At 40.5% G+C, this 25,879-nt stretch overlaps 1 protein-coding gene across 2 annotated transcripts in view; it reads right to left on the bottom strand.

Moving 5' to 3' along the window:
* Positions 1 to 25,879, bottom strand: part of RIPOR2 (RHO family interacting cell polarization regulator 2) — a 99,614-nt gene that overhangs the window by 21,732 nt on the left and 52,003 nt on the right. The window contains exons 3-15 of one of the 2 annotated variants that reach the window (XM_030552557.1): positions 25,541 to 25,696; positions 24,761 to 24,839; positions 24,039 to 24,062; positions 22,569 to 22,622; positions 18,507 to 18,656; positions 17,452 to 17,515; positions 12,293 to 12,336; positions 10,353 to 10,478; positions 10,094 to 10,242; positions 8,478 to 8,607; positions 5,070 to 5,753; positions 2,114 to 2,301; positions 128 to 296 (exon numbers count right to left, since the gene is read on the bottom strand). In XM_030552557.1, coding sequence (XP_030408417.1) covers positions 128 to 296; positions 2,114 to 2,301; positions 5,070 to 5,753; positions 8,478 to 8,607; positions 10,094 to 10,242; positions 10,353 to 10,478; positions 12,293 to 12,336; positions 17,452 to 17,515; positions 18,507 to 18,656; positions 22,569 to 22,622; positions 24,039 to 24,062; positions 24,761 to 24,839; positions 25,541 to 25,696 — 2,017 coding nt within the window. Of the gene's footprint in view, positions 1 to 127; positions 297 to 2,113; positions 2,302 to 2,362; positions 4,002 to 5,069; positions 5,754 to 8,477; positions 8,608 to 10,093; positions 10,243 to 10,352; positions 10,479 to 12,292; positions 12,337 to 17,451; positions 17,516 to 18,506; positions 18,657 to 22,568; positions 22,623 to 24,038; positions 24,063 to 24,760; positions 24,840 to 25,540; positions 25,697 to 25,879 lie in introns of those variants that run through there. The other variant, XM_030552558.1, reaches the window with a different exon arrangement.

Raw genomic sequence — 25,879 nt, forward strand, 5'->3', positions numbered from 1 at the left:
TCTAGCAGTACTCCTGCCTTGCCTTCACCCAGTACTAAATTCATCAGTCAATTTAAACCGTAAGTAGCTGGCACACAAAGGCCTCTAGGAATATTATAATAAAAATATAACCCAAAAGCAGTTGTACCTGAATGAGCTGTGTACAGCACTGTAAATGCTTAACTATTGTGATATCAAGACTCTCATTCCCTGTGGTCAGTGGGAGAGGACTTCCAGCTACACTGGTCCCAACTCCTGTGTCTTCAGTCAAAGCTTCACTGAGGTGCCCTCTGGCTTCTGGGTGATCTGACCTGTAACTGTTAATGCAGGAAGTTGGGTAAGGAGTTGATTTTCTTCTCATGCAGACAGAGCACATTAACTCAAAATGACTAACATCAGGCACATGAAGAATTGCTGCAAGCAGTGATCTGTAACCAAAGAGCCCTTGATAAGCCAGAAACCTTTTAATGAATACATCATATCTTAACTTGGCAGTAACATTGTGTAATGAATGTGGAATGATTGTACACATTTAAAAGACAAATTGCTTCCACAGTGGCCTACTTGTTTCTCCAGAACAATGCCTCTTTTGTGGAGAACTCACCAAGAAGTCTTTGAAATTTGCCCTTCTTAGCACTTGTTATTTTTTCATCTGTTGATATTATTAGTTACCAAATTGTTCTGGATTAAACTGCATTATTGATTTGTGGTTTCTCAAAAATTAAACCATTAAGAACTCATTTCAGTGTTTTGCAGGCACCAGATTTAATTGTCAGTAAAAGAAAACATAGCTGGAATAAGAGACATGATGGTTCCATCTGCTGTTTTAGGCATAGTGTGTATAACAAACAGTTCACCATATTTTTTCCACATGATAATACTTATTCTCACTGTGTTTAAATCATTTCCATTTTCTTGTTGTTGCAACAATGTTCTCTCATGGTTTGAAAATAGGGCCCGATTCGGATTTCCAATATGCAAACACATATTTACATGTTTTAAAAATCACAGCACCTGCACGCCTTTAGGTGGACGCTCTAAACTATGCATTCAAATTCACCTAAAATCAGAGTAGGAACTGAGGCTGCTTTCAAAAATCTTCATTAGGAAAAAAAAGGAAACCTTTTCATTTTAAGCTAGTTCACTTAACTCATTGCTATGGTGCTTATATAAGGCCTGACTCTGCAGGCAGTTTTGTCATTCCCATCAGCAGGAGCTGGATGAATTTAATAATGCCTAGGTTAGCAAGCAACGTAATCTGCATAATTTATTTCCATGTTAAGTCCAAGGTTTTTTTTTGGGGGGGGAGGGAGGGGAATATGCAATGATGTGGTTCTCTCCCCCACCCCCCATGGCAGAATGGTGATTGCTTGTTGTGCTGGAAAATCCCTTACAAGTGCTATGATGGGAAGTGGGAAATGTAGCTTCCCTTTTAGGAGACCGCAGTGTGTTCTTTGCTCCTTTTGCAGTCATATTTGCGGTGTGTAGACTTCTTGGGTCATGTTTTAGTTCTCCTCAGGTTACAAGTGTATACATGAGGATCTAATGATAAAACACAGTCAGCTTCACAAGGTGACATGACAGCACATAACAAACACACAACTACTTCTCTCACAAAGACAGTGGTGGAATGAGGGCAAGTAACATGCAGGGCCATGAACAAGTACCAGTCATCACTCTTGCATTCCAAAGGAAACCTACACCATGCAGTTTAAATCTGGCCCTGTATTACTGTTACTGACAATCCTAATCCACTGCAAAGACTCATTGGGCTAGAGAGAAAAGACAGGGTGGGAGGAAAAACAGAGAGGAATTAGTTACTAAATCCAAACCAAGGAAAACCAGGTCCAAACCTATATCAAGGAAGAAGCTCTGCAGATATTAAACTCAGTGTGCAAATTTATTACACTTCCCTTTTGGGGGACAGAGTGTAGGTGTTTGAACAAGAAATTGATACCTGCATTTGCAGTGTTTCATGTGTATTAACCACTAGAAAACCTCTTGATTTATAACTTCAAACATCTAGTTTCATCTTCCTTGATTAACGTGTGCACCAGGATCCTCTGTTAGTGACAAAGAACTAGTGTAGTGGCTTGCCTTGAGAAACGCAAGCTGGCTGTCACTATTGACTTACCTAGTCTTCTCAGTCTCAGTGTCTGAAAATACTGAGTCAGCACCTCCTCCACCATTACAAACCTCATCACCTCCACCATCCTCATCATCAAAGTCAGAGGTGTTCAGGAAATCAAAGCTTTCTAAAGCACTTTCAACTGTTAGACTGACACTGGAGGAGGACCTGCTTCGGTTTACTGCTGGCTTGCACTGCAAAGGCAGAACAAACCAGTGAACACCAAAAATATATTTAACTACTGAAAAAAGGATAACATTGAAGTTTATAACTTTTTATATGCTTTAAAACTTAATTTTATTGGATTATATTAATTTCACACCTTCATAAGAAATGCAATCAAAGTCTACACACTGAAAAAGCTCCAAATAGAAAACATATCAGGGCTGGGGTTCAGCTCTGTCATACATTTCACTTAAAGTCAACTGAAAAGATCTTCAATGGCCTTAAGGAGGACAATCTGTTAATGAACATGTGGGAGGCTGAAAACGCAAAGCACATTCCATAGCAGTAATTTTAGGTACAAGAGCTTAATTACATGAATGCATTCAAGCTGTACTGGGCCAAATTCACTCCTGGGATAACGCCAATGGAATTTAAATATGGTATGAATTTGGTCCCATCTCTCCAGATTACTGTACAGGACTGGAAGCAAGAGAAAAACAAGACATTCCTCTATCAAATATGGCACTGGACACTCCAGGAGACAAGGAGATTCCTAAAGGCAATATTATAACCCAGAAAGTAACAATTCCAACCAGAGGAGATGCCTTCTTTTCATATCAATAAGGAGGAACTGAGTGAGAAACTCAGAACAACAGGGAGAAAGTGTAAGTAAAGCTTCATGGCCTTTGTAAGAAATCTCTAAGACCCCAATCCTGCATAGTGATCCATGCAGGCAGACTCTGTGTTCAGCTATGCTGAAGTCAGTGGGGCTCTGCATGGGCACAGATGTTTGCTTGTGTGGATCATCTTGCAAGATCAGAGTTTAAGTTGGTAACTTGACTTAGGATCAGCTTCAGCAGTTTTGCAGAGCAATTTCTACAGTTGTAGCTATACTTATCATCATCATCAGAGATGGCTCGAAGCCACAAAGTATGGTTCCAGAACAGAACCTTCCCAAAAATTGGTGTTAAGATTCAGGGTTCTGGTTTAGCCCATTAGTGAGGGATGAGCTACCTGGGAAGTTCAGATCTGATTCCAGAACCATACTTTTCCACACCTTGGAGTGATTTAGAGTTTTGCATCTATGCCATCTGTACATAATATTAATACTTTAGCATTTACAGTATCTTACACCTTCAAAGGTTGCATAAGCATTAAACAAACAATCCTCACAACACCCCTGTGAGATAGGTATGTGTTATCCAGCCTATCATTCAGTTTACATGTTTGATGGGCTAGTAATGCAGCTTCCTGTCCTGTACAAAATAAAACTCTAGCAACTGCACTATCAATTTTCTCTTCCTGCTGACACAGTCAAGAGAAGCTTTCTTCAGCTAGAACAAGCTTCTGTCTTGACCTTTTGAAGATGAAGTCCAGCAACTTGGTTAGTGACCCACAGTCTCAATCTTCAAGCAAATTAACAGGTTGAGTGGCGATCTCAAAGAAGCAATGGTCTCAAGAGTCCAAGTATCCCACCTGCACATGCATCCCCCCTCTGTTCCTTTGTATGATATGCTTCACCGACAGAGAAAATGAATATTTTCCCCTGCCCCAGTACTGTTCTGACAGCTGACCTCATTTGCACAAGCAGCAGAGCAGCTGGGAAGTTCAAAAATAACTGATACTTGTAGTCTCTCATGTACAAATCCACTTCGGAGCTAGTTCAGGGATTCAGAGCAGGAGGAACGGGCTGTCAGAAAAGCACTTAACTTGGAAAAGTATCATGTAGCTGTAAATGCCAATGGAAACACAGATGTTAAAATGGTAACGCAAAAGGACAACCTCTCCCTCCTTTACTTAGTTATGCTCTTCTTCAATTATATGGCTAATTCTACACTACTCAGATCATTCCAACAGACTGCCTGGCATAGGAATATGAAGCATTTGAAAGCAGTTATTCCCAATTAACTCTGTCCTCATGATAAAGAATCATGAATATCTTCATAGGGAAAAAATGTGCATCATAGTGATTAGTGAAAAGCTGTGAAACAAATCTAAGGTTAAGACATTATGTACTTTAACATATGTAAAATACTTTTTCCTTTTAGCTTCAGTCTCATTCTTAGACTAATTACAGGATTTGTAACATTACTTAGTCCTGCCTTGAGTGCAGAGGACTGAACCAGAAGACCTCTTGAGGTCCTTTCCAATCCTACACTTCAGTGATTCTATGATTTAGATACTTAGGGATGTTAGTTACAGAGAAGCCTACATGATTTAAGAGCACAAGTCCCACTAACTTTCAGTAGACCTTGTGCTCCTAAGCCACCTAGACATTTTTTAACAATTCCATTCATCCAGATATAGGGCCAGAACTTCAGCTGGTATAAACTGGCAGAGCTCTATTGATGTCAATAAAGACAGGCTGAATTATAGCAGCTGAGAATCTGGCCTGTAGATTTTTATGGATAGAAGGGACTGCTGTGATCTGACCTCCTGCATAACACAGATCAGAGTTTCACTAAGTAATTTCTGCAGTGGAGGAAATTTATTCAATTATTTGTTGATTATGGTACCCCATTATTTTTTTCAGCTTCTATCTAATTAAATTAAAATACAAATTGTTCAAGAACGTAAGGTAATAGTAACCAAACTGAAAACAACATAGCTTTAAAATGTGTCACTCTAAAAGAGATGGTTGGTCAATCAAGGTTGGAGTGAAACAGTTGGTTTTAGGTATTTTTCCAGTGAGCTCTTGATAGACTAAAAAAACTGTACTTTGCTATTTACAATTAATAGGGTTGCTCATACTCATTCAGATTTTCTTTATGTTTATGTTTTCTGAAAATATACTTACTTTGAGAATATCATCCAGATGCATCACCTGCTGGTCCAGGTCCTGAAATTCTTTATACTGCTCCTTGTGTGGCTCAAGGGCTAGGAGAAGCCCCTGAAAGGCATCTTCTATGCTTCCATCTAAATAAGACTTATATCCTTCTGATTCGCCACTTATTGATCCCTCACACTGCAGCCTTTCAGGTGTCATTGGAGCCTCTGCAGAGGTGAGCCTTTTTACCAGCTGTTTGGTGATGTTGCCTTCATAGGTGTCCAGTTCCACCGGTTTCAGCTCTGACACGTCATCTGTCTCCTGTAGAAGTGACACTGGGATACTAGAATCTATAAACAGGTTATCACTCCCAGGCCTTGGAGGCTTTTGATGAACTTCAGAAGCTACCCTGGAACTTTTCTTGTTCTCATGTACTGGTGTATGCTCTGGCTGTGACTTCAAGTCTTTTGACTCAGGTGTAGAGTCCAGGGATGAGTTTGTGCTGGAACTGTGCATTGCTGGTTTTTTTGAGGCTTTGTGCTCTGGAGGTGTGACAGTAATTTCAGGACTGGAAGGGTCAAGGGCAGAGGCGGAATCTACAGTGATGGGTGGGGAAGCACAATCTCCATTGGGTATATCGCCAAAGCTGAACGATATTGGTCTTTTCTCAGTGCCTGCCATCCCATTTTCAAAGATGTCATCTGGCGAATTGGACTGCAAAGATAATGTAAACTTGTAAAAATAAAACACAAGGAAAGCATCACACACGATACGTGTGTGTAAAAGAGAAAGAGAGACAAATTCAGCCCTGGCATAAGCTGACACATCTCCTGCGCATTTCAGTGGGAGTGCTACCGGCTACATCAGGTCTGGGAAACTTGGTCAGTATCTTTTCCGTTGGCAAACTAAACTGAGCCCACTATTGAGAGTGACACAACAGTGAGATCTGAACAGGTATAATTGGATTAATTCTTAGCAATTTAATTTGCATTATTCATTTTACTACTTCACATAGAAAAGCTTGTTCATTATTATATTGTTACAGTCCTTTTGTGCACGTCTGTACTCGTTTAGTGATTGCTCAGACTTCCTGTTTTGTTTTTTCCATTTCTAAAGCAATAAAAAAAATCCTAGAATCACAAAGCTGTTTAACTAGCTCATGTTAATATTTAATATTACATGATTTTCAGAGACACACAATCTCACTCATGCAATACTTTTGACAAAAAAAATAATGTATTTGTTATACTAAAAGTAACTGGTGAACGTAGGTCACATAGAAGTGGTCACCAACGTATCAATTGCGATTGACTGGTCAATCCTGGAGCCACTGCCAGTTGATCGTGATCTCTGGGCTGATAAAAGTCCAGCAAAGCAGTGGGGCTCCAGACAGGCTGCCTGCCTGCCATGGCTCCATGTTGTTCCAGAAAGTGGCTGGCTGCTGGCACAGCCCTGCAGCCCCTGGGAGCTGGGGGAAGCAGCTCCGTGCACTGCCCTCGCCCCCAGCACCATCCCTGCAGCTCCCAATCAAAAAGTGATCTTGTGTGTAAAAAGGTTGGAGACCACTGACATAGAATCTCAAAGATAACAGAGAACTTGCATGATGCTTTTTCCACCAGTTCTCTGACAAACTGACAGGTAGAAGACAGTAGTGTATACAGACGGACAGAATTTTCTACATTTAGGTCTATGCAGTGGACCTCCGCTCTCCACATTTTACACATGTGCACATCTCACTGACCTCCATGGGAGTTTTATACATTGTAGGGGAAACAAAATTTAGGAGCCAAAACTTGCCATCTAGATCTGACTGGAGAATTTCACCAGAATGCATTTAAAAAAATTTTTTTAAATAGTCTTTGGTTAGACAAGGCATCAGTAAAAAGGAGCAAAATGTATGAATATCTCACATTTAACTCTCCTTTAGTATAAATAATGTAGCATTAAAAAAAATCTCTACTACCTTCTTCACTATAAATAGGTTTGAGCCATCCTGGAGTTTTAGAACAAATTCTTCTTTTATTTTAACCAATCTTTGAAGTAGATAGTAGGAAATGAAACACAGAACATTAAAAGGATAAAAAAAACCACAGCAAAATGGGAAGTGTAAGAATCTCTTTAGAATGACATTGAAAGCCTACAATATAACGCTTGTTGTTTAACGTAGTCCTTACCCTAGAACGTTTTAAATTGCACGGCAAACTAGGTCTCAGCTCACATATAAACACAACACAGATGAAAAATGACATATTTTGCTGACAATTTGCTGAAGAAAGCTGCAAGCATTTATACATTGGCTTAGTTTATAACATTAAAGCATCCAAAGTTCTACTGAACTTTTGCCCAGTTCTTTGTATCTTTCATTCTAAGTCTAAATATATTTCAGGTTCTGTTTTTGTTTTTTGCTTTTTTCCATGTTCCATTTTTAAATTTTCTTTCAGTGCTAGAAGTCAGATTACAAGAAAAATATAGAGCATCGACCAAGCTAACTTCGCATTCCTAAAGACGGGTTGTCTGACTATCTCTTCCCCATCCCTAGATAGGGGCTGTGATCCTGATCCTATTGAAGTCAATGGGAATTTGGCTATTGGCTTTCTTGAGAGCAGCATTGGGCTTATACTCATAGTCTCTCCCTTGCAACCAGTCAGCAAAGTAGATGATTTGTGATGCTAAAGATCAAACAGAGCATGCATGGAAATGAGGAAGCCACGTGCGCACTGAAACAATCATTCATTACACACACACCCACACCAGCAAAACTCACATATTGCTCTAGCCCTGCTTTAGGCCTCAGCCTGAGAGATGGCAGGTCACTGAAAGAGCGACTGCGCTGCAGCCTGTCAAAGAAAGTGTCTTGCAGAGCATCTAAAACTGACAACTGCGGCCTGTCTTGTGGAGGATGTAGCCATTTCTTCAGCAATTAAAGCAAAAGGGGGAGTTAGTTGAATGCATCATAGTTACAGCACTTAAACAGCCAACTTTAAAGATATTAATTGCAGGTGAAATTCACCTCAGTGCAAGGCCAATACACTACTTAAATCCTACTTAACCCATCAAAATATAGTTTAAGTGGGACTTGTGCAGATCCTTTGTATAAGGGTGAATGTCACCTTGAGTTAGATTAAACAAACTAGGTTTATTCTAATTGTTTTAAACTGCTGTTGCCAAATAAACATACATTGTATAAAGTCTCCTCAAATATTACAAGCAGAAGTATGGGCATCCAATAACTGACCATATTATATTTTAGGGTTACAGGAACCTAAACATGCTTTACTTCTATGCTGAACAGCTGGAAGTGTGTTGCTTTTCATAGAGTTTAACATGGCATAATGATGAAGCTGGGAAAAATGCATTTTAAAGCAATTAAGCATTTAATATTTTGATGAGGTAGTGAGGGTCTCTTTACATAATTATGTGAGGCCAAACTTAACTTACAAAGAATGAGTAATCCTTGAAGGTAGGAGTTTCTGGAGTCCCTTGGCTATACGTGGACATTCTTCTTTGAAGAGCAGATGCCTTGTTCACATTGCCTGTGGATGGGGTCAAGTCCTCAACATCAAATGGGCTGCAGTAAATAAATAAATAAATAAATATCACCCTAGGTAGAATGAGACTGCATCACAATTACAGGGAAATTGTTTCCTTTTTTTATTATTATTCATTTAGTTCATTAGAATAATCTGCACCTGACACACAAGAAAAGTAATGGATTTTAGCAGCAAATCTAAAAAGGAGAATTCAGTTTTTAAGTGAAGCATTAAAGAGAAAATCTTGTTCATTGGACAGTTAGCTCAGAAGTGAGATTCTCATTTAGGATAAAAAGCAGTCCACTGCCAGGAATAATTTTACGTATGCTAATATGATGTGACTCCTACAGCATGAAGAATTTTCTTCCATTTGAGATGACAGGTATCAAAAATAATTAGGAGTAAGGCGCTCTACTATTAATAGAGCTGTTGCATCACAATGGAATACAGAAGTTGTCATGACTGGTTTAATGCTTTATTGCATTATAAGATATAACATACACAAATGTAAATATTAAATACTTCACAGTTTGTTTAGAGAGGACTGGTAGATATTTCTTTAAAATGCCATAAAATCTTGCTTTGAATCCTTGCTCTATCATCCGGTGCTGCTTATTGCTGTGGGGTGAGCATGTCAAGGGATTTCCCACTACCCTGAAGCAATGTGTCAAGCATGTGAAGGCTAGTTTTTAATGCTCTGGGCCAAATCCTGTTCTTGGTTATTATGCTAGTGTAAATCTCCATTAAAATGTGCACCAGTGTAACTGAGATTTTCATGCATATAAGAAGGGCCCAATTTTGCCATCAGATGTTTGTTTGATGAGGCAACATCTATATGCCCCCCATCACTGTAGCATTTGAGTGCCCCAGTCTTTAATGTATTTATCCCCATAACACCTCTGTGAAGTGGAGAAGTGCTATTCTACCCTTTGTACAGGTAGAGAACTACACAAGCACACTAAGACCTTGTATACACTTGCGCCGATATGTCAAGTATGTGCTGCTACACTCTGCAGTGAGACAGGCTGTGTCCACACTCATCACTGTGGTGCGTAGCTATAAATGACAGGAAAAGGCTCTGGCAGCAGGGCGGCAACAGGACACTATGCTGCTAAAAACAGCAGTGAGACTTGGGAGGCACTCCCAGGGCCTGTAGAGAATAGGGTTGCCAATTTTGGTTGAATGTATTCCTGGAGGTTTGGCAACCCTGGTAGAGAGCCATGTAGGGTACACACCCTAGGGTGTAGGGCAGTCTACATTGTTCTGCTCAACTACGTTGTGCCTCACTGTCTACACTGTTGTTTACACCAGGGTTAGCGGAGTGTGCAGTGTCTATACTCTGCATGCTGCCCTAAGCGTGGCTGTATCTTTAGTGACTAGCCCCAGGTCATACAGGAAGTCTATGGTAAAGCGGGGGTCACCACTGTCTACCAATGCTCTTCACCAGGCAAACAAGAGGATATGAGATTCTACTTGGCTTTGAGAAGCTGCTGACTCACTGAAAAGTAAAGCAGTTTTACTTACTACCAGGTAATTTCAAGGTTCAGCTTTATAGTGCCAAGGTCGTTAATGTCAACAGCAACCACCTGAGGCCGAGCTGCAAACAAGTCCTTTGTCTCACAAGTAACACTTCCCACTAGAGTGTGAGTAGCAAGTCCTTTAACTTCTGTGACCTGCAAAGGTAAAGAGCAATAGTATTTGGAACAGGGCCTTATATTCTTTTTCAGCCTTATGGGCTGCTTTTAGCAGCAGGTGGCTAGACAGTACAAATTGATGTATTTACCTTAATAGAGATCAGCCCAACAATAAGAGGGAGGAAAACCATTTCTTCTCCATCCCAGCTTTGCTTGCCATTCACTTCAATTTTGCCTTTCAATTTCCATCGCTGGTGGCCATACCGCATGAAAATCTATGAGAAAGAAAAGTCCTCTTAGTTCCTTGGCATGCATGCTCTACCTGTTCTCAGCAGACAAATGTCAGACAAAGATATGAGGAAAATGGCAGTTTCTGAAATACACCTGAAGAATAGATGCTATGAATGCTGAACTCTGCATGGAGGACATCTGTGCTGAAAGGGCACTGCACTGAGTTCTCACATTCATTTCATAATGTAAACCTGCTCTCATAGCACTAGATGGTTTGCAGAAATACTTGCTCCTACTGATCCAGAACCCAGGGCAGAAAGGGAAGGCAAACCCTTAATACCAGAAATTCCTTCCCTCTCAGCAGCTAGGGCTGAGAAAAAGGAGATGTCGATGTCATTAGTAATATTGCATCATTGCTAGAGACCTGAAAAGATTCAGGGATGAGATTTGCAAAAACACCACAAGTTGATATGCTTGTGAGAAGCTTGTCCGAATGATTTTAGGTGGCATGGGGAGTCCTGTTCTCTCCTCCTCGCACAACCTCCTCTGGCCAAGAGACGGCAACTTCACTTATCTGCTCTATTATCTCTGTATCCAGGGGACAGAATCACAGGGCTGGCCGTCTACCTCTATTTTCAGGCACCAGGACTCTCTAGGGGCTGACAGGTTCTCTTGGGAAGACAAAAAGGAATACTGCATGCTCCAAGATTTTGTGAATTCTGTGGCATAAACGTAAGTGAAGCCCCCTACCTAATGCTACATTTTAAAGCAGGGAGAACAGCAGGCCACCCTAGCTGGAGGATCTTGGTATGGAAGAATTAGGCTGCCTGGTCAGTCTTCTATAGAGAGAACCTGCCCCTAGCTAGTGAACTGTCTGCCCCCAATGGAGGACCTGCCACTGCAAATAAGAAATGGTGACTGGTGGATTAATAAGTGGGTTTTGGTAAAAGGGAGGGGTGGGCGGAAATCTTATCAAACTATTTCTAACTTCCAAAAGGTTCTGGTTGGTTTTGATCTGCATCTGATAAAAGTTGACATAAGGATGGCCATACTGAGTCAGTTCAAGGGTCCATCTAGTCCAGTATCCTGTCTCCACAAAGCAGTCATTAATGGTGTCTAGAAACTTTATTTATTTCTGCATCCTGTCCTAGTTGACATGTACCCAGTTAATATGGGGGAGCTGAAATCCCCATTATTGAGTTTTCTATTTTTATAGCCTCTCTAATCAACCTGAGCATTTCACAATCACCATCACCATCCTGATCAAGTGGTTGGTAGTATATTCCTACTGCTATATTCTTATTATTCAAGCATGGAATTTCTATCCATAGAGATTCTGTGATACAGTTTGATTCATTTAAGATTTTTACTATATTTGACTCTATGCTTCCTTTCACATATAGTGCCACTCCCCAACCAGCACAACCTGTTCTGTCATTCCTATATATATTTTGCCCTGGTATTAATGTCCCATTGATATAGTGTTGCTCTAATAGATCTGGTCTATTCAATCTGCACTGATTGGATAAATGAGGCATCTTCTGCACAGAGGAATTGGAGACTTATGCTAAAAATGAGGTATTGTGAGACAAGATTTTTTTCTAAAACAAAGCTAAAGACCTATTGTTATCTTAATAGCCATCATCCAGTACTTTGGGTCTGATCTTGAAGTCTTCACTGTTGACACATTCAGTTAAAGACAACAGTGGGGCTTTTCTTGCTATATACCTGAGGAAAAAGCAGCTCTTTCCAGAGGTGTCACTACAAGAAGTTACTTTCAGGATCACGTACAGTGATGGAAATCCCGCCTCTTCCCCGCACCCCCATTTTACACTAAGGGAACTGACATGATACTTACCTCATATTGATCTCCAGGACAAAGACGAGCAAAACCAGCCAGACCTAAGAGCAAATGATATTTGAGATCATTTTCAGAAGACATACTTTATTTAACACCTTCTTCCCTTTCTAGCTCCCTTTACTTGTATAAACTGAATGCTTAAGACCTGATCAAAACCCTAGCACTCCTTTTATGGCATCAGTGCAGTCATGCCATATGCATCAGCACTTTGTACATCCTTTCTGAGAGAATTGAACCCACCAGTATTTCTTACTGTTTGAAATTCAGGCTGCCTCTCTGGCTTCTATAAAGATCCCACAAATGGCAGGGAAGCTGCCGAGTTCATTTTTTGTTGCTGGGCAACATGAGAGTAGGATGCATTGGTAGCTGAGAGAGTAACCCAATCATGGATTTCGTTTGTTTGGTGTTTGAATGTCTGATTTATGCTCCTGGCTGGCTTTTAGCTATGAAAACTTCCTACTAGCCCCTCAAATTCTTTAGTGCAGCTCTACAAATCAGTTAATAAGACAAGCCCCAAATCTCAAGTATCTTCTGGTGGATTGGAAATGCATTTCTTAGCCACTAGTACAGCCCCCAGAAATGGAAATGCATCAAGAACCGAACAGCTTTAAAGGAGACATGACATAAGCTTACAACTTCGTTCTTTTTTCATGATTTCTGTGTCATGGTTTATTATAAATGGTGATCATGTGAAATGAACAAAACTATTTGAATGTAACGCAAATAGACAACAGTCATGCTAGAGAGATCTTGGATAACTTGCTGTCTGCTAGTTTGCTTTTTGTTTGGTATAGTCACTATCCAAACTGGTAAAAGGAAAATGACAGTGCGTTTTTTCATCCTTTTTTTTGCCCAGTGATATTTGTTATGCCACACGGTCAGATGGGGAATTTAATTATAAACTCCTGATAAAACTGAAACAGGTCACCACATTCAGCAACATGTAGCATCCTATATTGACATAAATGGCATGAGATACATGCCGTGACATGTTTGGGGTCAAATTCTGCTGTTGGACATGCACATAGTTGCGACACCTCTAATACATTCAAATGTTCAGTTGAATTGCATAAAGAAAGCTTAGATCTGCAAGTAAATTGCTTCCAATACCATATGCAATGTTGCCTGGTGTATTTTACACACAGACACAGACATACACACACACACGCGCGCACACGTAATTGAGAGCGGAATCCAACCTTAGTTTGTATGGAGAGAACTTAGCTTTCAGGCAGTTAGTCAAGTGGTCACTAAGTACATAAATCTGGTGTTTTGCAGGCTTCCAATAATACTGTGTTCTATTCTCAAGTCTTGTCTGTAGATGGCAGCAATCCTTCACAAGCCTAATTTACCGTTTCAGTAAGATTTGATATAAGAATGCCATACTGCCAGCCCAACAACTGCTCAAAAACCATGAGTCGAGCCTCAAACAAATAATGAGATTGGTTAAAAATAATTAATCTGGGGGGTTCTTATTTGCCTTTTGCAGAGTCTTCAGGGTTCAAGTTTTCAAGCTTTTTTCTGTAAGCATGAGGGCTGAAAGCTTTATATTTAAAAAATAAAAAAGTGGAGATTCTCATGTAACCATATGACTTCAGAAGCTGGGGCTTTAAGAATAATATCTGATATCATGAGGCTGCTAAGAGTTGGCGTCACTGATAACTGCATTACATTTACTTGCAAACAGTTACCAAACTGAGATACAAATTATAAAGAGCAGGAATCTTTTAAGATACTTTCTCTTCATAAATGCATAGGAGGTCGAGACACCAATTATATCACTCTCCCTGCCCATGCAACTGTTTCCTACAGCTACCGGACACATCTGCTATTTTTTCACAAGCCTAATTTAAATTGTCTCACATGAGGGAACTTCTTCCACTTTCCTGCAGACTCTCTTATCTCCTTATTAGGAAGCTATTGCTGATATTTGGCGTAAAAATCTTCAACTTTATTTCATCCCATTACTCCTAATTACACCTCTTTATAACACCCTCCACAATTCTTATATGGGCCCAATCACTATCGCATCTGAGTAGCTTACAAATTAATGTATCCTCTTAACACCTTGGTCAGGTAGGGAAGCATTATCCCTGTTCTACAGATGGGGAACTGCAGCACAGAAAAACTAATACCTCAGAGGTATTAGTTACCTCACTCCCACGGATTTCAAAGGGAGTGAAGTGTCTAAATACCTTTGAGGATCTGTGCCTATGTGACTAACACAAAGTCCCATAGGAAATCTGGCAGAACAGAGAATCAAACTCAAGACTCTCTTAGAGTTCCAGTCTTCGCTGCCGTACCCACAAAACAAACCCTCTTTTTAAAAAACAAGAGGTATTTAGATCCAACCTACTGCAGGTAAACTCAATTATTTTACTACTGGTTGATCTATCGTGGGTCATTGTGTTAAGAATCTGGACTCAGACTCTTTCCTTTCACTTCTTTAGTGGGTTCTTTGAACAGAACGCAGCATATCCTCTACTCTCTCCTGAACACTGGGAGCAGAAGAACAAAGCAGCCCTCTTGTCAGGGCTCTTATTGCCTCCCACTTCCTAATTTATTTATTGTTTATAAATAATTTACATTTACTAGCACTCTGCTGATGCTCTCATCTCCATAAAGCTGCTCGTATCAGCTAACTTGGTCTCTGCTGGGCAGTATCATTGAACATATTTTATGTAAATAAAAGAACATTTTCTTCATCCCAATAGAAGAGGTGGAGAGGAGAGGGCGGTTTAAAACTGCAGCTCCATCTTCGTCTTTGATCAGAGGGATTGGCCAACAGCATTTGTTTGAGTGAAGGGACACAGAAGGGATTGGTAGGGAAAGCAAGTCTGAAAAGCAGTATGAAAGCACTGGAGCTCTTGGTATTACTAGGCTAACCCGGAAGGGCCATGCCTCTCCTCTGTTGTTGTTCAAACGGCTACAGCTTGATCAAAGTATATTTCCATAGAGGCTGAGAGAGAAATACGGGGAGGCTAGTTGAGTTGATTGTGTGCCATCCCCTAGCACTTAGTGCTGTGACAGCACCTAGAGTACTGGAGATGGGTGGCACTCCATGGCACACATGTGGTGATGTTTAGTACCCATCCTTTAGGTGGGGGAGTTAATCCTGAATGGAAGGCTGGCACGGCCATTGTCCTTACGTTGTAAAACGATCGTGATTTTTTTTAACATCATATGTTATGAAAACAGAGCTAAATTTCTTTACCTTCTGACATTATTGTTTGTTCAGTGCAAATGGAGGAGACTGTATTGCTCTACTGTTATTAATGCATGACACAAAATAAAAGTGATTTGCACTGAAATGACTGGGGACATTTAAGCTTTTCAGAAATGTATATTTCAGCTCCACCCTCGGATCCTAGGGTTACAACAGTTTTGCTTAATCACCTGCATTGAACTTCCCAGAGAAAATTCTGATGATGCATCATTTATCATTTCTCTTCTCCCATTCTTTTATGTTAAGGGTTTCTGCATGTAATCAGGATTTTTAAGTACTCTGTTCCTGATGCTTATTCCTCACTGATGTGCATGGAACGAAGAATCAGGTTACCATAAAATCCCATTGATTTCACTGGAAGCTTAGGGTGTGCAAGAATGCAGGGTCAGGTCTTTGAAGTTATGCCATTTTATGACAATCATTTCTACTGCGATCAGTGACGTCACAAACATCCCATTATGCACACATCAGTCTTGCAGGGATGCTGACTTCTAGAAGTAGCTTTCTGCATCATCTGTTCTTTTAATTGGTTAGGGTGTACACACAGCAGTTTTATTTGTTACAGAACTAAGTTTACACTTTCCATTCATGGCATGTCTTATAGCCTTGGTTGTATCAGTGCATTCTGGAACACCAGACTGCCTCTCTGCTAGTGCCCAGCACTACTGCTGCAAGCAGGGGCTTTTAAATGGGAGACATTGGACTGTGGATGGAGTTAGGAGTGGTTAAGTGAGTACAATTGCAACACTTGTCACTTCCCATCTCCACTGGGGACAAACTATTGTAGGCTGAATCAATTCAGCGTGATCTTGGCTAAATCTAGATCTTGTCTCAGATGTTGCAACCTACTGATACAACCAATGTTTTTAAAATGCCTGTGAGAGAGTGGCACATGGAAGGCAAAGTCTTTTTATAGGTACTGCAAGCTCAAGATACTCCAATTGATATTTTCTGCAATGTCTTTTCACTTAGTGTGGACAGGAACTATGACATCAAGTGAGGAAAATACATGAAAGTGGCAAAGAGTTCTGTGGCATCCAACAAAGTGGGTATTCACCCACGAAAGCTCATGCTCCAATACGTCTGTTAGTGTATAAGGTGCCACAGGACTCTTTGCTGCTTTTACAGATCCAGACTAATATGGCTACCCCTCTGACACTTGAAAATATACATAGGGAGCTTATGAATTTTTCAGAACAAAAATTTTGTTTTCATGAGTATCTTACTGCTAATGTTTGACAAGAGTGAAGAAAAAGTGACAAGTAGAATTTAATTTTAAAAAGCTCTTTTCCAATTTTTACTTCAAGCATTGAGTCTTGAAACAAGACTTAATTCACTGAACCTGTTAAAGGCTGTATCTGTGCAAAAGTGCTTCTACTGTTTTCAGAATCATTAATCTTGTAGGAGGAAATCAGACCACGGTAAAAACACAGGACTTATGGCTGAAACATAGATTACACCCTCGAGCTAGGTAGGGGTCTTTCAAAAGTAAGGTGCCCCTACTCTCTTTTTTTAATTTTTACTCAAAAAACAAAAACACCCCCCTCCACGTCCCCGCAAAAAATCAATCTCTGCAAAGCTAAATGACTTTCAAACTTGGTATCAGAATAAGAAAACATTTTACAACCACATCACACATTCATCTTGATAACCAAAGCAATGCAGTCTAATTACCCCATCTCCCTGAAAAATAGAAGAATTGTCTTTGAAGAGCTCACTGTACAGATCTGAGCATCAAACTAGTATGATCAATTCTACTCGGTGTGGGTGTAAGTCAGAGTTCTGAAGGCTCAGCAATTGATGTGATGGGAAAAACAAACCTCTCATACATTAAACCTAAATTAGTTTTTGCTCTTAGAGCTCTCAGGAACACACACACAGAGCTCTGGCAAGTCTGTTCATGCAGAAGGGTTGGGAGGGAGGCAATTACCTTTCATCTTGATGCAAAACTCTCCCAATAGGTTTTCCAGCTCTCCTTCAATGGTACACATGTTCTGTGTTGGAGAACGGAAGATTGACATCAGACCAAGCTCCCACTTTTTTTTTAAACCACACACAAAAATAATAGTTTAGAAAGAAAAGATCCCACAATGTTCAGTAGATAAAAATAAGTATCTCAAATTAAAATCAACATGCCAGAGTCAGCCCTGGAATAGACAGATGCAGCCCTATTGACTTCAGGTCAGCCAAGCCTGTTTACACTAAGGCTGAATTTGGCCCAGTGTTCTTCTTTTGTTGCATTATAATCCTTGCATTGGCAGAATGAAGTCTCTGCCATCATGGTGTAAGCTGATCATTTTCCCACCCCTCCCTCCAGCCAAGGATCTGTGCCAAAGTGGATCTCAACATGCTTTTATGCTTTGAACTATGTGGAACACACTATGGACTCTTCCCAATGCATTCTCTGTATTTAAGGAGATTCCTATTACCTAGGAGCTGCGGTGGTTTTCACATCTTTCTATAGTTTTTCCAGATCATGATGCAATTGCACGTTAATAAAGTAGATTTAAGAATATTGAGTAAGATTAGAAAAGATGCAGCAGATGTCTTCACAAAAATGGGTTCTAGACTAATGGAAATTATAATGTACTGAAATCTGCAGAATTGGGAAGAATTTAGTTGGGGTACAGAAAGACAGATTCAGAGCAGTCTTATGCCTTTTCCTGAACAGTGGCCCCAGGGAGCATGTTTAGATGGAAATACTGTAGTATTAAAATATAATTTCACTGTGCCCTCTCCATCCATCTCTGACAGAGTGACAAGCTTGTATTTGCAGGTCTCCTACTGCCCCATGGAAGTAAATACAAAATAGTCCCATAATATTTCTAATCAGTCAAATATTTCAAAAGTGAAAAGTAATTAGCTGCCTTGATGTAGGGGCTGATCCTGCAGTCCTTATTCAGACAAAATTCCCATTGAAATCTATGGGAACACTCCCATTGATGTCAAGCAGTGCAGGACTGGACTACACAGAACAGCACATACCTCGGTGTATTCCTTGTAACTTCTGTTGATTTCAGACAAACTCTCTCGAGCCGCTTTGCTAGCAGGCGACATTGCAAATGCTTGCTTCATTTTGCTGGCACCGTCACAAAGACGTCTTTGGATACAATAGGCTTCGTACAGCTCATCCACCTAGAGGAACAATGGAAGCACACTAAAATAAAGAAACCCAAAGGAATCATAAAATAGATTCCATTAAAAGGAAATAGAACTGAACAATTCTGAATTTTTTTTTTTAAGATACATCAGCGGGTAAACAACTGTAGTTTTGATGCCATCACATTACATGTAAAAAGGATGCAATATGGAAAAACATCCTCTGCTGTAAAACTTCAGCAAGACAGAGACTCAGCAATTTGTACTTTAGTTCTGCAGACCTCCAGCTACTGTTTTCCATTTTTATCTGGAATATGTAGAACTCTCTAAATCTCTTTTTAAAATCAATTTCAAGCTTATAAAAGAGCTTGGATTTGACAGCCCTGGAGAGTACTAATGTCCTCTGTTTGGTCTCAAAACTAAGGACAGCACAATAGTGGCAGTGGGAAAGTAGCTGAGTTTCCAAATAAAGCCTTGGCCACTATGCTGACACCAGGTAGTGTCAGCGGTGAGTGCTGCAGTGTGAATGCCAAGACCTGGGTGGGGGCTGAGACAGATATTGCAATTGCATGCAATATCTTTGGGGACAGTATTGCATGAAAGCGATGAATGGTTTATGTATGATTATGTTCTGCTCCACAAGGGAAGGTTACCACAGCTCCTCCAGTGACTAAAAACAGTGAGAGGTGGTTAAAGTGAATCACTGAAACCAAACAACTCTAGAAAGGTATCACCCCCTGCTGTTATCTGTATATTCTGATTCAAGCTGGGTTTTCCAGAGACTAAGAGACAATGAAAAGGCTTTTGGGATAAAAGGATGAGCTTGAACTGACTCAGGGCCTTCTTTCTGATCCAGCAAACGGACAGGAGCTTCTCTCCCAGTGTGGGACCCAACCCTTGCAGAAGGGTTGTGAGGACTTTGACCTACAAGGGCTCTCAAAGACTGATGGTGACCTCGGATAAGCTTTTAGCATGCATGCAGGAGCTTTTATTTATTCATACTTTTCTGTGTAATGGCTTTACCTTAAGCAATAAAGATGCTTACTGAGAAAAAGCTGGTAACCTGTAACTGCTGGCAATACACTGGTCATAACCCCTGAGGAGAAAGCAAAGGCACTGGCCTTTAGACAGACTGGCTTGCTGGGGATATCCGAGTGTAAGGGGACTATGCAGCTTAAAACTCCTGGAGTGGGCCACAGGGGGAGGGAGGATACAGATTCAGTTACGCTGAAACTGTGACAGAGGCCTTTAACTCATTTCATATAGACCACTGAACAGCCATTAGATAGTAACAACTTGGGTTAAGATTTTCAAAAGTAACTCTGAAAATCAGCCCCTTGAAAGTGTCTCACATTGGGCACCCAAGACCCCCTAATCACTTTTGGAAATTTTGGTCCTAGTTATCTAGGAATGTGGGCCAGTTTTAGATCATAAATTTAGAAGAAAAAAGCTCCCTATGCTATTATTAATTTCGTAAGCTTATCCAACACTCCAACTGTGTTTTTCTTTTAAACCCTCATCCTTTGTGTGCACACTAGTTATAGCGGAGTTATTTGCAGGGGCTTGCAGCAGGGGGACTTCCACTTGTTCGGATTCAGCAGCCAGCTGCAGGAGCTGAATCTGATTGTTTCATTAGTAAAACAAAGTTATTTTAAGAGTTGGATTTTTTTCTGTGAAACTAAAACTACAAGGAGGTTGTCACATTAGTTCTTTCCACTGTTCCTGCTAACAGTGGACAAAATTCAGTTTTTATATATTCCACTTTTTCCTAGCGGATCATGCACTGCTTCCTAATGCTGCTCAGTCGTGGATCTTTCACAGCAGAACTTGCCTCTATCAAAACTTGTGTTAACTTGACTTCATATACTGCCTGTCACCATGACTGTATTTTATCTACATTAGAAATTAACCTGAACCAAAACCTGGATCCCCAAACTTTAGGAATGTCCAGATCCTAAATCAAAATGTCCCATTGAGCTCTATCTCTAACAATGCTGTTGCCTATTTCCCAGTTGAATGGGAAACAAGAAGTGTGATTGAGTATACCCCCTCTGGGCCCCCTCCATCACAGTTTCAAAAATTGAAGTGTAAAAATCAGGCTAACAAGGCTGATTTGGGTTCATAATGGCAGATATAATTTATCTGAGGACCTGTAACTAAAACAGAAGGCAGTTTACAAGTAGAATACTTCAACAAAGATTAATAGAAGAAAAGGTAACTTTATTAACACTTCAGAATTACAAACCAAGCTTATCTGAGATGCAAGCCCTCTACACTTAATCTTTCCAGCTAGCAACCCTCTAGTCTCCATTCTAAAGAGCTACTATAAATAGTTGTCACTTGCTATTTATGTCCGTAATCAGGGTGGGGCCTACCCCTGTGCTCAGACTCTGTGTCTGCACATGTGAGCCCGGTTAAGATGAATTCATCTGCCACTGTAAAGATTTGCCACCTGTTACTGCACTTCCTGTTTTCCATGCTTTGTTTCCTGTACAGAATGACAACAGTACTTAGCATTGATAGGGCATTGCTGTTATCAGAATACAGCATAGTTTGTCCTTGTTCTGAAAGATTCTTCTGCTTCTATCCATTTAAAATCCATGTTCCTAAATAGCTGCCTAAGATCTGATGTTATAAAACTCTCGCACACAATAGTCTATTTATTTGTCACCATGGGTTATAGAGCAGTGAACAAACATACTGAGCAAGTAGAGTTGTTTTTATTAGTTCCTCTTATGTTTAGGATCGTTTCATAAACACAGAAACCAGTAGCTCTGTGCAGGATGTGGATGGCGTAGAAAGGATTTAGATAGAAAATGTACTTTAGGCTTTAATTTTGACATGCAGGTTACCAGGAAGGAAGTGTATTGTTTGGACAGAAAATTTCAACCTACTGTATTTCGTAAAGATTTGCTTTGAGCTGCGAGATTATGAGAAAAATGAAATTAAAGTGCTTTTTTGTATGCCTGGTCACTCTTGTATATCACAAGCAGTGTGTGTGTTTTTAAAATGAATCTCAGTAGACATTTCATCTATCATAAATGCATCTTTTGTCAAGTTGGGAAAAATGTTAATTGGTAGATATATTAATGACTAAAAGAAAATATACTGTGGGTTTGATTCTAAGCAGTGTAAATCTACAGTAAACTGACTGACTTGGATGGAGTTATTCCAAGTATACACTGGTGTAACTGAGCAGAATTTGGCCCAGTGGAATAAAATGGTGTAAAAACTAGTGTTGAAATCCAGAGGACACTCGCAGTCTGACTGTGAGACTTTTAACATGCAGTAGATCAAATTGTGAACTTAAACTTCTTGCAGGTGCAAGTGTACCTTTACCTGTACCTTTAAAATAAATGTATGATGAGATCTTAGCTTACCCATCAAGGGCCTGACCCTGCATTTCTTTTGCACCCATTATCAGTGGGCGTGTTTGGTGTGCATGTAGAACTGGCGAACCTCAGAAGTTTTAAAGCTTTTAAAAATCCTTTCTTTGTTTCTGTCTCAGGAGTTATTGCAGTACTTTATTGCATTGGGGAGAGGCAGCGAAGCGGGTCCCTCTGGAGTGGAAGCTTTCACACTAGGCCCTGGGTAGGCAACCTATGGCACGCGAGCTGATTTTCAGTGGCACTCACACTGCCTGGGTCCTGACCACTGGTCTGGGGGGAACTCTGCATTTTAATTTAATTTAAAATGAAGCTTCTTAAACATTTTAAAAATATTATTTACTTTACATTCAACAATAGTTTAGTTATATATTATAGACTTATAGAAAGAGACCTTCTACCAATGTTAAAATATATTACTGGCAGGCGAAACCTTAAAACAGAGTAAATAAATGAAGACTCGGCATACCAGTTCTGAAAAGTTGCTGACCCCTACTCTAGGCAATGGTTGATTTTCTTAATAATATAAAAGCAGAAGAAACATGATAGAATTGTTCATTACCATACTAATGTGGAACTCCAGCCTTCTCATATATCTTTCTATCGCTTTGATTTGCTGCAAAATAAATAAATAAATGAGGAATGAGAGATTTTTTTCACCCAATAGCTCAGATTATTTTATTTTTATAGATTCCTTGCAGAAATCTTCTCTTTAGCTGGTTTTCCTGTCTCAAGCCATTGTGAGCTTCAAAGAAACTCTTCTTCTCCAAACTGTGAAGCTTTCTTTCATTCTGAAGACGTTTTGGTACATGAACCTCAGATCACGTGCTTTATCTTAACATAATTAGTTTTTCACTCAAAAGTAGAGCTAGTTGAATTTTTTCCATTCCAACCTATTTTGTCCAAAAATGGCTCTGACCAAAACACAAATTTTTGACAAATTTTCATTTAAAAATATTTTTTCAATTAAAAAAACCTGAAAATTTTTCATTTAAAATTTGTTGGTTTTCAGTAAAAAAAAAATAATTACATCAATCAGTTTTTGGTTTTCAAAATGCCAAAGTGTTACCAGAAGTTCTTTGAAAACTGAAAATGTTTTGATTTTTACATGTTTTTCCCTTTGTTGTTTAAAAAAAAAAAAAGAAAAAATTTGACAGTTCCCTGTGAAGAACTGCCATTTTTCAACCAGCTCTACTCAAAAGCTTGAAGGCCTTTGCTTTTTGCAGGATCAGTAGTCAGCGTACAGACTAGAAATACTCTGAAGACTTGGTGAACCACTGGTGTAAGTGGGCACAACTCCACTGAAGTGCCCTAGCAGTAAATTTGGCCCTCTCTTGCTCAGGAGTGGTGCCAGGGTTTTTGGCGCCCTAGGCGGGGGTCCTTCCGCGCCCCCAGTCGTTGGTGGCAATTCTGCAGCGGGCGGTCCTTCCGCGCTCCTGGTCTTCGGGGCACTTCAGCAGCAGGTCCCGGAGCGAGTGAAGGACCCGCCGCTGAAGTCCCACAGTGCGGAAGGACCCCCTGCTGCTGAATTGCTGCCAAAGACTCGGAGCGCGGAAGGACCCCCCGCCGCCGAATTGCCGCTGAGGGCGGCAAAATGCCACCCCCTCAAATCCTGGCACCATAGGTGACCGCCGGCCCTGCTCTTGCTAAATGAAGAGGTGGCAGATGTACGTCCACACTCCAGAGCAAGTGCTGGCCGGAGCCAAGGCAGTAGCTATCAGAGAGAGTTCTCCACTGACTTTCTTTATATGTTTCTCTAGAGTCTGTTTTGGGGGTAACCATTCTGTTTGTAACCTGCCTGAAGCAGGTTCTTTCTGAACTCTCTGTGGATTGTTTCTGACCCCTCAGGACTTGATCCTACTCCCACTGAAGTCAGTGGCAAATCCTGCCTGCCTCTCTCCCTCAGTGGTAGTATCTGATTAGAGAATCAGGTTCTGAGAAGCTCTTTGTGCCAGTTGTCTCCAGGTCTGGGTATATATCACTCAACTTTTAGTGTTTTATTTGCACACCACTGCCCCAGAGAGTAACGTACCTTGTCTAGATCATAGAGCACCCCCTGCAATAAAGAAAGGGAGATGATGATTAGCTTCAGAGGGGTAGCCGTGTTAGTCTGGATCTGTAAAAGCAGCAAAGAGTCCTGTGGCACCTTACAGACTAACAGAAGTTTTGGAGCATGAGCTTTCATGGGTGAATACATGCATGCATCCGACGAAGTGGGTATTCACGCATGAAAGCTCATGCTCCAAAACGTCCGTTAGTCTATAAGGTGCCACAGGACTCTTTGCTGCTTTTGATGATTAGCTTGTGTATCATACTGTTCCACTGAATGATACACTCTCCCAGTGCCCTGTTATGTTTAAATAGCTGAAATATCAAACAGGATCCTGGGTTGGAGCTCACCTAGGGTTGTCAACAGTCCCTTAGTACAAAGGATATCCCTTATTTTTTCATCTCTGTACAAGTTCAGGAGTTGCTGAGTGCAGCAAAAACCAGCAAGAAATACCCTTGCCAAATGAAGGCGAGTACTGTTTATTATTATTATTGGTGATGATGATAGTGGGAGGAGGAGCGGGGTGGGGGTGCTAAGAAAACAGTCCCTTATTTTTGAAATACAATGTTGGCAACCCTAGAAGAATTGCTTTTCTTTAAAACTCCCTTGTTCCCCCTTTTCCTCCGATACCTGGAAAAGGTTACCCTTGATCTGTGCAATGAGCACAGAACACTTTATCATCTGAATCGTCGGATAACACATACCAGCCGTGAGTTTCTTTTCATGTCTTTTAACTGAGCAGTTAACTTATCCAGCTCTGTCTGGTGAACTTCCAGATACTCACTGTAAAGATAAACCAGAAAGGGAATCGTGAACTCTGCTACATTTCAGTACATAGGGTTCTGATCGCTGACCTCTGTGAAAGGAATATTTGTGTAACAAATAGCTATTCTCACCACATGCTGACTTAAACAAATGCAACATGTTTACAGTGACCTGACTGTCATAAAAACTCTCCATATCTCCCTAGTCCTTGGCATGTCCAACCTTCATGTGCCACACTAACTAAACAAGCAATAGGAGCATTTCTTTAGCTCTTGAGTAACAGGTTAATGCTTTCAGGTACAGTTAACAGCTGGGTTTTGTGAGAACTAAGCTGCTGTTTAGTTTGTGGGCTGCCTCTGTCCAATCACTGTCCTTGTACCTATCTAACAAAGGCATTACTATGTTCTGTGATGTTATCTTGTATCATATTGTGTGGTGTGACTCTCCTATGTGATGGGAGGCAAATTTGGAGCAACAGTCTTGAGATGAAATCTTGGCCCTATTGAAGTCAATGGGAGTTATGCCATTGACTTTAATAGAGTCAGGATTTTGCCCAGTGTGTTTTTGCTTCCTGTGCACATGTGGGTTTAACACAGGAGAGTAGAAGTCAGCAGTTGGATTTACCCTACCATGCCTGAGGCTCCCACTCCCATGACCCATTGCTTTCCACTCTAAAGTAGTACAGAAAGCTTCAGACATCCAGTGATAAATTCTCTTACTCCAATCCATTCTTTAAGGCCCTGTAGACCTCTTCCATCCTTTGAGGCTGGGGCTCTTTGGAGGTGGTGCTGTTCTTATGCCCCAAATTGTGCGTTTTCTTCACCTTTGCTTGGGGCTTCTTAAGTGCAGAGGAATTTTCAACAAAGGAGTTACACCTGCAAAATGGACATGAAAGGAAAACACTATAAATCACAATGATCTCAAAGGACTATTGCCTGACGTTATCTCTTTGGGCTTAAAGTAATCTTCTTATAGTAGTGCCTGTTGGAGGACTGTTTGTTTACAGGTTAATAGGTCTGAGCTGTATTGAGCAGTCTTGTGCTCAGGCTATCAGCATC

The sequence above is a fragment of the Gopherus evgoodei genome, chromosome 2 (genome assembly GCF_007399415.2).
Source record: "Gopherus evgoodei ecotype Sinaloan lineage chromosome 2, rGopEvg1_v1.p, whole genome shotgun sequence".
NCBI classification, from domain to species: Eukaryota; Metazoa; Chordata; order Testudines; family Testudinidae; genus Gopherus; species Gopherus evgoodei.